At 37.5% G+C, this 13,962-nt stretch overlaps 1 protein-coding gene across 3 annotated transcripts; it reads right to left on the bottom strand.

The window, feature by feature from the left end:
- Positions 1-2,785: 2,785 nt before the first annotated feature.
- On the bottom strand, positions 2,786-12,603 carry mfsd8l1 (major facilitator superfamily domain containing 8-like 1). Of its 3 annotated transcripts, XM_084723245.1 has the most exons (12): positions 12,198-12,598; positions 8,958-9,143; positions 8,761-8,823; positions 7,736-7,855; positions 7,422-7,501; positions 6,988-7,342; positions 6,608-6,681; positions 6,227-6,440; positions 5,810-5,932; positions 5,526-5,656; positions 3,840-3,953; positions 2,786-3,095 (listed from the first exon to the last, which is right to left on the bottom strand). In XM_084723245.1, the coding sequence occupies exons 1-11, from the start codon at positions 12,271-12,273 to the stop codon at positions 3,873-3,875; spliced, it is 1,503 nt and encodes a 500-aa protein (XP_084579371.1). In that variant the 5' UTR covers positions 12,274-12,598; the 3' UTR covers positions 2,786-3,095; positions 3,840-3,872. The 3 variants fall into 3 exon arrangements, with proteins under 3 accessions (XP_084579371.1, XP_084579372.1, XP_084579373.1); XM_084723246.1 differs by lacking the exon at positions 7,736-7,855; XM_084723247.1 differs by lacking the exons at positions 2,786-3,095; positions 3,840-3,953 and having other exon boundaries at positions 5,810-5,882; positions 12,198-12,603.
- Positions 12,604-13,962: the final 1,359 nt, after the last annotated feature.

Here is a 13,962-nt window from a genome sequence, read left to right as displayed (position 1 = left end):
GAGGCAATAAATCAATCTGCATGAAATTATGCAATCATGAAACATATTTTAATTTATTCAGAATAACAGATTCTATATTACTGAATTGTGATATGAAGAACATTTTTTTAACATTGAGTTCATAATTTTCATCCTTGCTTTATTTTCTTTAATAAATATATTTGCTATTAGAATTTATAAATCATAAAATTTCTACACTACTATATATATATATATATATATATATAAGTTGGTTTTACTCACATTACATATTATACATGTATATCTTAAATATCCATATTAAATTAGTAAAAATGAATCTACACTGGTAAAATTATTCTACGCATTTGTACGTTAAATGTTGTGGTACAATGTCACGTATGAGCGAAACAAACCCTCAGAAACTGCATTGTCCTATCATCCTGTGTTTGATTCCTTTCATTTTAAACTAAATTGAAATGTAAATGTAATGTAAAAATGCAAAATTATATAATTCCAATATAATGTATTATTATTACTATATAATCGCCACCACTAATAATTTCCACATTATAGATGATATTTTATGAGAAAATATTAACATAATAAATTGTGAATGCAGATTAATATAAGCTCTGACCTAACCCTGTGATGCAATTTATTAAATAACACTGATGTTTAGTATTTGTCTATGGTTCCTTAAAAATGTAAGTAAGAATACATGAGATTAATTTATTAGATGACATATTATAGTGAATTTTAGTACCAAGTAAATAAAAATAGTAAAAAAAAAAATAAAATAATATTTCTATCTATATATTTCATATCAATTTTATGAATCATTTAAATGATACAATAATTTTGTAAGATATTTATATTTATTTCTAAGGCATTTCAACAAAAAAGAAAGTGAATGTGTGAGGGAAAAGAGATTAATTCATAGTATATTTATATTTCACACATACCACACTTTAATGGTGCCATGGAAAGAGGGAAAAAAAATCTTATTTTTACTAATTATAATATAAATAATATTTAAAATATATTTTAACTAATTAGTAATATTAATTTAGCTATTGTGTTAATGCACTCTGAATTTGTGGGCCTCTAACAACATGAAACCAATTAAAAAGGGATGTAACAAATATGAAAAATAAAGTACATATTTTTTCCTTAGAATTATAATTGCAGTATTATAGCAGCAGTATTTTTGATCTCATTACTGTGCACAGTTTTTCTAGAAAATAATGAAACACAAGCCAGTGAAGAACGGTGGAAGTTTATCTTTTCTGTACAGAGACATGGAATACAAAAAAAATGAATGTACATGTTATGTGCCCAAAAGGATTTAATAAATAAATGCATAATAAATAAGAAATAAATATTCTTATAGTTCATGACGTATTTTTTGTATTCATGAGACTGAAACCTGAACAAGTAATATTTAGATGTACAAAACAAAATCTAAAGCCTCTGGGGAAAAATGTTCTTTGATTCATCGGTGTGTGTCTCTAATGCTATCCAACATCCAATAAACTATCCAATAAAGCTGTTTTCCCTAAATGTGTATTTGTAATAAAGCGTGTGACCTTATAGAAATCTGACTGAGAGCTCACACACCAGACATGAGGCTCGGCAGTAATGACGAGGATATCCTTCATTAGGAAGAGTAGGAGCGCCCACCAGTGTTGAAAACGTACACTACATCGGCATCAAACAATTAGAAATTTGTATGGGTCTCCTCTTTTTTTAAGCAAGAACTTTATTTTATAATTTGCCAGACTTAGGCCAGTACATTTTAATATTTTGATTTATCCAATATTTGTAGATTAAATTTACTGATAGATCATTTATGACTGATGTTGAGTATTTAATGTTTCCCTGAGAACTGCATTACTCTGAAGTTTTAAATGCATATGAAACAGCATTTTCATCACCATGGGATGACAAACACTCAGGCTTTACATTTACAGTTAAAACTCACATTAATTAATTCAGTTCTTTTGTGTTAGTGTTAGTAGTTCTTTTACAGACATTCATTTCATGGTGGAGGTCAGAGTCAAAATATTAATCAACAAAGCACATAATTTAACATTTTAATGAATAAATACAACTTGCAAAGAAAATAAAAAACACAGTTTTTGCAAATATTTGCTGTGTTCTAGGGAAAAAAAAACCTTTTTTTTAAATCAATGTGAAGAGGTGGAATTAAATATTTAATCAATGTCAAAATCTTTCTGATGTGTCACCAAAGTGAAATTCTGGTTTAAACTATGTGAGGAGAAGGAAGGACACATTGTCTTCTGAAGTAAAATGCTCAGATAAAACTATTGCTTTTGGGAATTTCACCAACCCGGTTCTCTATAGTTAGCTGACAAATATTTTCAACGCCTGTATTTCCAAAAGATGAGGTACTAAAGGACCAGTGTGTCAGTTTTAGTGACATCTAGCTGTGAGGTTTGCAGACTCGCCTCACCCTCCCCTTCCAAGTACGTCGGTGGCCGTGAAACTCAGAAAACGTGAAAGGCCCTCTCTAGGACCAGTGTTTAGTTTGTCTATTCTGGACAGAAACATGGAAGAGGGTCTGCTCCCTCCAAAAACGTAAAAGGATTCATTCTAAGGTAACAAAAACACAATGATTCTTATTTTCAGGTCAATATACACTTATGAAGACTCTATTAAATTTCTGCCATATTCTGCCGACAAATCCCTGTAAATATTGCATACTGGTACATTTAGTATCACAAAGACAGGTCAGCTATATCCTCAACCATTTGTCATGTTCATTAACTGAACAATTAATGTTATATTGCATGTGCTGAATTACAGGCAGACTGTGTGATGCACCTACTTCAGCTGGTAGTAAGTGCAGAGAGGAAAAGGACGGAGTGGATTTTCATCCAAAGCTTGCACATGCTGTGTCGGAAGGATTTTATATTTCCATAGGAAATATAAATATACACCGTATCAGTGATTTGATCAGCCTCTGCACAGAAACAAAGTCCATGCTTTAGGTCAGCACTCGGGAGGTGGTGAAGTGTGGAGTGTGTTTTATCACCCTGTGCGCTGGTCCCAATGCAGAGAGTGAGACTGTGGAGGGACTGCCAGGTGCAGGACAGGGAACCTCCCACTGTGCACTGGCAGAAAGGGAAAAAATACAGGATGAGACGCATTAAAGTGGAAGACAAGATTGCTATTTACAGTCTGGAGGGTTTCTGATAATGCAAACCATTAAAACTAATTAGGAATCCATTTTATATGGGAATACATCAACCTCCCAGTATGCCAGAGGTCATTTTGATTGTTACTGGCTCATATTATCATCATCATATAGCCATAATAATAATAACTTTATTTATAGCACCTTTAAAAACTGAGTTTACAAAGTGCTTTGACAGACAAAGCAAAAGAGCAGGATACTGCAGAGGCAAAGTAACATCAGAAGGCCAAACAGGAGAAATACAAAATTCAGGGAACACTGTACAATTATATGTAACTACAAAAACAAGCCAAAGTCAAATAATGTTCCTGATACACTGAATTTAGATTTGTAAAATACTGAAAGTAACAAACACAAAATGTACCATAAAGAAATCTGTAAAACAGAAGTTAAAGCAAAATTAGGTAACGTTAATTTTAAAATTGTACTCAGTTCGTTTAATTTAAGTAACTAATAAGGCCGGGTATTGTTTGAAATTTTACAGTATTGTTCCCATCACAATACCTGAGTTTGAGTATTTTTTCTCAAGATAACAAAACAACTAATGTGATTATTTAATGGCATTAGAAAAGAAATAATTGCAAGCAACGCTGTTTTCGACTTCCATGGAAATATCATATAATGACACCTTTTACTAAATATGATATTTATAAAACACTACCTTCCACTTTTATTGCATTGACCATCTGCTGGTTTAAGCACAGTTGTCCGAATCGTCCACCTCCTCCTCTGTAGCAGGAGCAAGCAGCCGGTCATATGAGAAAGCCAGCATCATCTGCAATAAACAATATTAGATTAGTATTAATACAGAAAAGACAAGAAGAAGCACGGAAGCTGTGAGAGGCAACACAAATAAAGTGTCCTCTGTTATATTTCAATTATTTATCTGAACCCAGTTTTGACATAAAATCGCATAAAAATCTGGTTGTTGGTATCATCAGTCAACCCAGAAAACTGACCTTTTCTTTTAAATATATTTTAGCAGAACCAAACTGATGTTCGCTCAAAGCACTTTTCATGACTCAGCCGCAAAGAGACTCCTGAAAACTGACCGGTGTTTTAAAGTTTTAAAACTCGATGCTGTGAATCTGTCTTCAGAGCTGTCAGCGTGTCATTTGCAATGAAAATAATGAAAGACTCAAAAGACAAGACTGTGGACAGAGGCTCCTGGTGGACCCAATTTAGACGAAAGAAGTGCAAGGTGGACTTCATTTCACCTGCTTGGAAGTGCACACACTCACTCCTCCTGACACAGAAACACACTCGAGTTTTGTTTTCTTCTTTCCCAGTGACGGTGGAAACATTTGGTTTCTGGGTTGTGGTTTGCACACACTTCATTACAGGCATTACAAGGTTTTTTGTTATGCTTGTTTGTTCCCTAATGTAAGAGGCGCTGCTGGCATTAAGATGTCAAGATGCATCTCTTATTCTTAACTTTGAACTCTTTACTGCGGTTTGTTTGTTTCTTAGTGGTTCTAATTACATTCTCACTGCCACAAAACCACTCATTGTAATTTCAGCTTCAAACAGAAATGAGACCCACATTTACACAGATCATGGATTTTTCAACATTGTAAGTCATGTGTCTTATGCACAAAGATTATAAGGGTAAATCAAAGAGTAGTTGTTGTTTTTATTCATACAAGCATATGACAAGAGGGCATGGTGATTAATCATTAGGCTTGTGCCTCGCCTTGAAAATGGATGAGATTGGGCGGCGGCAGCATTCAGGGAATATACAGGAAGTCACAGAAAGTTTGTGGTCAAAACTAAAATTCAATCAGCTCTTTGATCAGGCAACAACCAAGCGTTTCCTGTCCTGCACTGGGTCTTGCAATCGGTGGAAGGCAACCGCAGTGGCTCTAATAACTTCAGCCACCTTGATCTTGTGAGGTTATTTATTGGTCACGTGTGCATGACATCAGAGGAGGCTGGGATCAAGTCACCAATATAACCAGTATACATGTGATCCCATTGTTAGTCATATATTCTACGCAGGCGCGGCTCATTTCAAACATGTCTATCACTTTTCAGCCATTCACATGATTACTCATGCCTAACAAATGAAGATTTGTAACCTACTGGCGGGTAGAAATTAGCATAAAACTTAAAGTAATACTAACAAACTCAAAATGTACCATGAAGAAATTTGTGAAAGATATGTACAAGTAAAATAATGTCACATTCATTTTAAAATAGTGCTTACTAAAAAGTGACTAAAAATGGACTGTGTTTCGATACCCAGCTTTGGTGGTTAAAATGGTTCTACTGGAGGAGAAATAGTCTGTTTTAGCAACTCAATGGTCACATAAAATGGACATACGCAATTTTATTTCCTTTTGCATACCGTTAGCAGTGCCAGCAGTGCCATCATCACCCCCATCATGATGTACATGTTGTCTGTCAGGCCACCAGCCCACAGAGGGCCCAGGATGGTTGCAAGACCTCCCACTGAGCGACGCACTCCCTGGCTGAAACCTGCGATACAATGCAAGACAAAAAGACAAGTTTCATGCCTAGAATGTGCAGTCCCACACTAATATTTTTAATACAGCCTGAAGGAGCTATGGGGGGGGATACCACCAAACATGCAATGATTTCTCCTTTCCACTAGATGGTGCAGCTTCTCACCTTGTGTTTTCTCAGCTGTAACTTTGGAGAAGAGGGAAACCTGAGCCACAGCTACAAATGGCAAACCCAGAACCTGCAGAAACACCCCAATGATGAACTCAGTCAGCTGCCAGTGGAAACCACCTACAGAAAACACCAAAATACTGAATGAATAAGCATGATACAGCAAAGGCTTTGATTGTGAGGGTGCCCATACTCTTTGGCTTGCTTATCATAGACTTAAGATCTGCTGCAGTTATGAGTTTGTTTGCCAAATTACTCAGCATACTTAGCCTCATCAGTAAAAAAAAATGCACCTTCTGAAATTAAACTGACTGTTAGTGGGAGATCAGGTGTTTCTTGTCAGCACCATTTACAGCCAATAAAGATCTGTGTGTACAATAACAAAATTGAGGACTTTCTTCAGTGTAGTCTGACCTAGCGGTTTTGCCAGGAAGATGAGGCACCAGATGCCAGAGATGTTGCAGATGGTCAGACCGACGGCCAGGACCACCCGCTCAGCAACACGCCGACTCAGCCAGCGCACAAACAGGAAGCCAGCAATCACCTCCACACCACAGAGACAGTACATGATGCTGTTCTCCAGCTCCCCGTAGTTGAAATACTTCTGGGTCAGCGGGGTCACCATGGTCTGGGGAGGAAAAGGAGCGTCATTAACAAGTCCTGAAAATATATCAGTAACATGCCATAACCCCTACCTCCTAACTAAAGACATATAAAGAAAATGTTAGGTCTTTTTCAGTTTTATTCAATCATATCTATGTGCATGAGTGCATATTTTTTCTGTCTTTACTGTACCTCCAGTGCCGTCTGATTGAAGAGTGTGATGAACTGAGCAGCCAGCAGCACAACCACCTCTTCTCTCAGGAACTCTACAGGGACAAAGAGACAGTCAGAGACAGACAGACTTCACGGTGCATACATCGCAACAGAGTCACATAATTTCTCATATTGTTACCTCGGCCCAGTTTAAAAGGTGAAATAAGAAAACAAAGCCTGCAAAACTTAATGCCAGTTGAAGTCTAGAACTCAAAACAGGCAAGAGGATTAAAAGAAATGAAAAACTGAAGTGAGCAGATCGGATACAATAGAAAAAAACAATAGTGTGCATATTTTACTATCAAGCCTGTAGCAGACATTTAAGACATTTAGACTGACAGGCACTGTCAACCACCCACCTTGCGATATGCTGAAATTCTTAAAGGGGCTCGAGGACTCATGGGAGTCTGGTGGCGTGGGAGAGGGAGGTGGAGAGATGTGATGGAGCGTAGAATTTGCTGCAGCCGTGGTGTGGTTTGTGGGTGGCTTGGAGGTCACCACTGAGCCGTAGGACCCCATCAGCTCCTGGGAACCCATTAAAGGCTTTTCCTCTTCGTTGTCCTCTTCCTTAAGTCCCTGCTCGTTCTCCTCACCCTCCGCCCTGCTCTGGATTGGTGAACTCTCCTTGGACTTCCCCCTCTCTAGAGGTGGCAGGTCCCAGTACATACAGACCACCGCCAGTTGAAGGAGAATCCACAGCAGGCACATGAACAACTACAAGAGGTAGAAGACGAGTGTTAGAGCTTTTCTTTGGTGAAAAACGACTTAATGTGCACCATATTTTGATCCTTACCCCTGGTGCAGTATATTTGTTGACCATAAAAGGACCCAGGTGGAAATCACACAGCCTCAGGAAGATGTTGAAGGCTGGACCTGTGAAAATATGCCTTTTAACCATTTGTCAACCCCAAACCTTGGTTATTAACTCCGTAAAGAGAAAATCAATTTCATGATACAAGCTATTTCATTTTGACTAATAATTGCCCATGCACTGTTATCTAATATTTGAACGTGTGCATTCACTGGGTGAGAGATATATCAGGGAGCTAGATGATCTGCAATCTCCACCCACTCAAATCTCAAAGGCCTTGGTAATCTTGCACTAACCAATCAGAAGGCCAGCTTGTCGACATGCCATGACCGCGGCAAAGACAGTGGCACGGTCCTCAGGCGCAGTGCTTCTGGTCAGGAAGCCAAAGATAGATGAGCCAGCACCAGTGCCAATGCCTGAGGAAAGTACATATTTCATGAGTAAACTACAGCACACACTGAGGTTTTAACCTGAAGATCTGGAGGGGATGTGCATCGTTGTTGTACTGTGCCATCATCATTTCTCATCATATTCCTGTAACACACAAGGTCAGAGTTTGACTGATACACTGTATCACCATGGATAAAAGGAATTTTGGGGATTTATGGCTGGTATTTGGTACAAATTTATATGTCTTATAAGTCTGTCAGTTAAGTGTACCTTTGCATAATGGTCCTGCCAGTTGCATAAAACCACTTAGGCTAAGGATACCCTTAAATTTTCATATAAGTATGCCTTAGAAAAAATGAGTTGCATAAATTTTTTTGAGTTGTTGCAGGGAAAATCCATTTATTTCAAAGTGTTTGCCCCTAGCTAATTAAGTATTCCCTTTGCTTAGAGGCCCTTAGTAACCACTTTCTTCTTCTAACTTGTGGAACACAAAACAACGTCTGAATTTAACATGATGAAGATATCAAGATGCATTTTTCAGGACAAGGAAATCTCTCCTCTTCTGTCCAGTTTGGCTTTCTCTTTCTTATTGTATTCTCTTTGCTGTCCATTTTGGAGAAGCTGGCTGACACTGACAATAATGCTGTCTAAGATGTGAGTGAAGTGTTACCATGGTAACTGAGGTGCACATACTGCACTGTATTACGATTATACCATTGAAGCTTTAATTCTAACACTTCATGCAATGCCCCTAAATGAATCCCTCAGCAAAGGGAAGTATTTATCATGTGGGACTCAAGTTTGAAATTGAAGGTAGTTTCTGCAACTGTGCACTGCCGAGCTTTACTGATGTGTCAGGTGTATTCTACTGGCTTGCCATCTGCCAAATGATTAATACAGTAAGTCACAGTGTCACTTTGTGCAGACTCACCTGCCACCAGTCTGCTTGACAGTAGGAGCCACTTGGAGAAGCCCATAAAATACATAAAATTACCTGGAAGGTAAAAGAGGAGTAAAAAAAAATACAGTCAAACATATACTGACACTCAAATACAACAACAAAGGTGTTTCTGACATGAGAGGATGAGTATATAATATTATCAAGGCTTAAAATATGAGTGAACTCACCAATTATCTCAAACATGTTGGCAAACAAGATGATCTTCTTGGTGGTCCTTGTTCTGTCTGACCAGTGGCCAAACAGCGGTCCTGACAGGAGGCCAGTCAGGCTGAATGCTGACAGGGACAAACCCAGGAAGTAAGGTGCTGCATCTAAAGTCTGCAAGTACCTCCATATTGTGGGTAATATCACAGCTGGGGACACAGAAATAAGCAGATATTAGTTTTTATACAACTGTTGGAGAACTTAGTGTACATAAGGCTAAATCCCCATGGCATCTCACCAATGTTTTTTTGAAACCCTGTGAGCCCCATTAGTGACATTTATTAGAGGCAAAGTTAACATGGTGCAATATCACTGTGGTCGATAATAGAGGAATATTTATTTATAAGTGTATTGAATAGTAGACCCAGGATAAAAACATTCCAATAGTGGGGCAAATAATATCAGGCAGTTAAAAGTTAAATGAGGATCAATAGTAATAATAAAAAAATGGTGTGCTGGCATTAACAAAAGGCTTTAAAAAATAAGTTTTGAGAAGTGTTACTGATTCAGTTCCCCTCAGATGCTCAGGCAGGGAATTCCAGAGCTGAGGGGCCTTGCATGCAAAAGGCTGGTCACCTTTAGTCCTGAGCTGGGACTCAGGAACAGCCAGCAGAACCATGCCTGAAGATCTGAAGCTGCGTCGCAGCAATTCAGGAATGTAACTGGGAGCTAAACCATGAAGGTGATCAGTAAAATCTTAAAATCAGTTCTAACACTACGAGAGGCAACAACAGGGCTGATATGATCTTGTCTTCTCATGTTAGTTAAAAGCCGCTGCTCAGCTGTGTTTTCTATCAGCTGAAGACATGAGATAGTTTCCTGGCTCGACCCTGCCGTAAATGTTTAACTATTACTGCAATATCACTCACTCTGTATGCTTGATGAAGATCTAGAAATGAGGTGAGGTGAGGTGAGGCCAAAACAAGAGCTTAGATGATGTCTGCATGTTTTAACTCTAGGTGCAACTTTGAAGCTTTTCCATGTTAGTGATAGTAAGAGCTCCCTGTCACACACTGAAGTGTAACTTTGGCAGCAGTCGTGCCTCCAGCCTCATTATCATGTGGGCAAAGAGTCGTGCTGACCCAACAATACAGTCCTAATTCAATTCTGGGGTCCGAAGACACACAATAAAGTTGTTCTCAGAAATTCCAGACAGGAAATGATTGCTCAAATTTTCTTCCCTCTGAGGAAGTTGACATAGTTTCATCACCCTGACAGCAACATGTGTATGTGGGACGGAACTATAAATCTGTTATTAAATTGAATCTTGCTTATTTGTCTCAGCTTTTACACCTACAGTGAGCAATGGTGGAAGAAAAATAAAAATACCACAGTCCAGTACTCCACTACAAGTAAAAGTTCTGCATTCAAAAACTTAAGTAAGTCAGCAAAAAGCAATTAAAGTATCAAAAGTAAAACTACTCAAATGGTCCGTGTCAGTGTTTTTTACTATCAGATATGATGTTTTTGGACCAATGTTACTGCTGTTTTAATGTGTATATTGCATTTTACTGCTGTAGTTGTTCAAGATTGTGGTAATTGTAACTACTTTATATGTTTGCATACTAATCAATAGCAATGCATCATATTCTATAAGATCATCATAAGTCCTGTGAGAATCACGCATTTCTAGTGTCAACTTTTCATCTTTTCAGCTTTGTGACAATGCATTTTCCAAGTAATCCATGAGGGTTTAAAATAGATTATTTGTCTTAATAAATGGGGAAAATCGTCTCAACCTAGTTTAGTTTAACAGAAAAATTCCAAATCTGTCAAATTTTGGAAATTCATGGTTTTCACTGCACAGAAAGGGTTTGAAATAGGGCTGATGGACAATATCATCGATGGCTGACAGTTATGGACCACTGTGCCCTCTGTGATTTAAAAGCCTTCTGTAACTGAGGTAGTGTGTCCTCTCAGAGTTGCCATAGAGTTGTTGCCTAAGTTCTGCTTTTAACATGTGGAAGAGAAAATAAAAAGAAGCTGTTACTGCTCTTCATTGCACTATGTCCCCATGTTTCTTTTTAAACATAAGTTAGACATGTGGTGCCAAGATGAAACCCTAGCAACCGTCTCGTTGTCCATCGTGATGTTTTACTGTGGACATAATCGTATGCCAGTTTAGTAAACCTTGCCCGGTCTAGAATGAAAGACTAAAATAAAAAGAAAGTACAACATCTGTCTTGGATATGAAGTGGAGTATAAGTATAAAGTTGTATAAATTGGAAATAAGTACAAGCACCTTGAATTTGCACTTGCATAAACATAGTGCTGGAGTAAACATACAACATTCATCCAATGACAGTGAGTGTCAAAGAAAAAAAACAGTCAAATACAACAGACCTATAATGAATACTGTCTTTCTGGATCTTAATGATAGTCCAGGAGAAGTGTTGATATAGCTCTTCATAAAATGTTAAGGAATGTAGTTAGTGGTGTTTTTCTTTTGAATAGAGTTGTACTGTAAGGCGTTTCCGGTATGTGTCCATCTGTGTAAAATAACATGGATAATAAGAACAGACACACCTTTAAAGTTCTTGTCTCAACAAAAAAACAAATATTTCAGCTATAAGTAGTGCATTATTTGCAGGTTTATTTTGTCAGTGACATGTAAGAAAAAACTTTTAAAAACACACTTGTAAAACTTTGTTGCCATCATGACTCAGGTATCCTAAAACATCCTAAAATATGTCAGGCTTTCAGTTAAATATGAACTCCTCTGCAGAACATTAAGGCCATATCCTTGGTAATGTTTTGAGGTATTTCTAACTGAGGCAGTCTGGTATTTATTAAACTTTTTAGTCAATAAATAACTAACCAAATATGTTAATATCTAGGTTAGGGACAAAATCATCTGTCCTTAGTTTATCTGCGATCCTGACTACAGTCCTGGACAAAAAAAAATTTTCCCAGACAGGTTCAAGTACTGCTTGTTAAAACAGTAACTTCCAGTACATTTTGTTCCATTGGATCTAAAACACTTGAGTGTTACGATGTAAACACAGCGCGAACCATCGCCCTGTTTTCATCTAGAATAGCTTGACATGGACTAAATTAAAAGAAATGTTCTTACCACAGGAATAAAAAAATGGAGGCGTTTAAGAGTACACGATTAATTTATCATACGGACATTTTTTTTGTATCCCATTTTAATAGAGGAACAAAAATATGCAGTTTCGGAGTAACCTCCGAACAGCTCTTACCATATTCCACACCACTGAGAAGAAACAGAAGCCCGATGGTGAAGAATGTCAGCTTCCTTTTCCGTCGATTATCCATCGGGTTTGGCTCCTATAATCTCCTTTCTATACTTTGACTTGTCTCCTTCATTATTCTTCGAGATGCGAGTTTATTCTAGTGGAGAAAGCACAGCTGACATAATCCCGAGTGCAGTGCTTCTAATTAAAACCCAGTGCAGGGACATGTTACCAGTTCAGTTCAGAGAATACTTTGAGTAGTAATGCATGTTGTTCTTCAGCTCTGCATATCTCTAAAAGGAGTGCGCACCGAGCCGGTTAACAACCGTGAAACTCCCCGGGCAGGTCATGCTTAAGGCACCAGCGTCGACCTGCAAACATTGCACAAGCAGATATTCTGGATGCTCCTGCGCAGTTTAATCCTGCTACATCACTTCCGGCGGACACCTTGGCGCAGACCCAAACGCTGAACCCTTATGCGTTCACATGCGTGAACATGATAATGTCATTTTGACAAGAAGAATGGGAATCTGATGAATCATTTTGAGGAAGTTCGCTTTGATTTTCACTGTGAAATCACTGACAAAGCAGAGAAGAGTAACTGTAAAATATAAAACTAAGCTTTAGGAAATGTTCAGCAGCATGGTAAACTTAAATTGTAGAAATATAATAATAATACTATTATGTTAAGTCAATAATAAGCATATCTTTGTTTCTTATATATTGTTATAACCTGGGGATGTTACAATATATCGAATACTGCAGTAAAACGTGTCTCAGTACCATACAGGTTTTTGTTGTGCAGCTGCACATAGGTTACAGAACTCATACCAATTTTTTTTGCACATGCTGAAGTCATGGCAGGCTACTTCTATTTTTATTTTATTTTATTAAAAAACTAATTTTATGGGAACAGAAATGCTGTATATGTCAGATTTATTATTTAATAAATAACGTAATATTCAGATACAATAAATTGTGAAAAATATTTCCACATCCTCGTACTGTAATATTTCTTTTCATTTTCAGCTAAGTTTGATGAATTGTCTGAAGCCCACCATCACCTTCCCTCAACTGGGGTATGCTGAAAAAACAGAAACAGAAAAAAAAATGTTTTCTAAATTGAAAGTTTGAAATAGAAACTCTACAGTAAAGATATATAAGTGTGCAAATATCCTTCAGTTAAAGGGAATAATCTCCAGTGATGATTAAGGTAGATGCAACCTTTTAAAACTATACTGAAGTAATTGTGGGGCTAACTTTTTCCAAATAATGATGAGCAACTTCTGATAGAAGCAATACTTATACACTATATATCTAATGATAGCTTGAAGCGGTATAAATTCTTAAACTTCTTTTCCTAAGGCTACAGGCTTGTCCTACAGCATCACTACATTCAACTGTATTTAAGGGTTTCCATGCACATATCAGGAGTCTGTCTGAGTCATCTGAGTTCCTCTCCATCCTGTGACATCCATTACCACTAACACTGAGAAGCATGTGTTGCATACAAAAGCTGCCTCTTCACCCATAATTCAATTTTCTGTCTCCTGAGTGTCCACATTTTAGTTTGTTGCCATCCAAGCAAGTATAGAAACATGCAGGGTAAAAAAAAAAGTCTCATCTGTGAACTGGGAGAAAAAGATGTCAATTTCCAAAAAAATATCTGCCAGAGCATTGTGTCAGTATCTCAGCCTCAAATGTTATGAGTACATTGAGACTTTAATTTGGGATTTGTTCATGTATGAAAATTAGGGGGGGGACATGGTGT

This window comes from Lutjanus erythropterus, chromosome 7 (assembly GCF_056507025.1).
Source record: "Lutjanus erythropterus isolate fLutEry1 chromosome 7, fLutEry1.hap2, whole genome shotgun sequence".
Taxonomy (NCBI): domain Eukaryota; kingdom Metazoa; phylum Chordata; class Actinopteri; order Lutjaniformes; family Lutjanidae; genus Lutjanus; species Lutjanus erythropterus.
Note: the sequence above shows the minus strand (reverse complement) of the source record. Positions and strands in the feature narration are given on the sequence as shown.

Coding starts and splice junctions, on each gene's coding strand:
- mfsd8l1 (XM_084723245.1), bottom strand. CDS start 12,273: ATGGATAATCGACGGAAAAGGAAGCTGACATTCTTCACCATCGGGCTT. Junction 7,856..8,760: donor GTCAAGCAGACTGGTGGCAG/GTGAGTCTGCAC, acceptor TACTTTCCTCAG/GCATTGGCACTGGTGCTGGC. Junction 6,682..6,987: donor GAATTTCAGCATATCGCAAG/GTGGGTGGTTGA, acceptor TTGTCCCTGTAG/AGTTCCTGAGAGAAGAGGTG.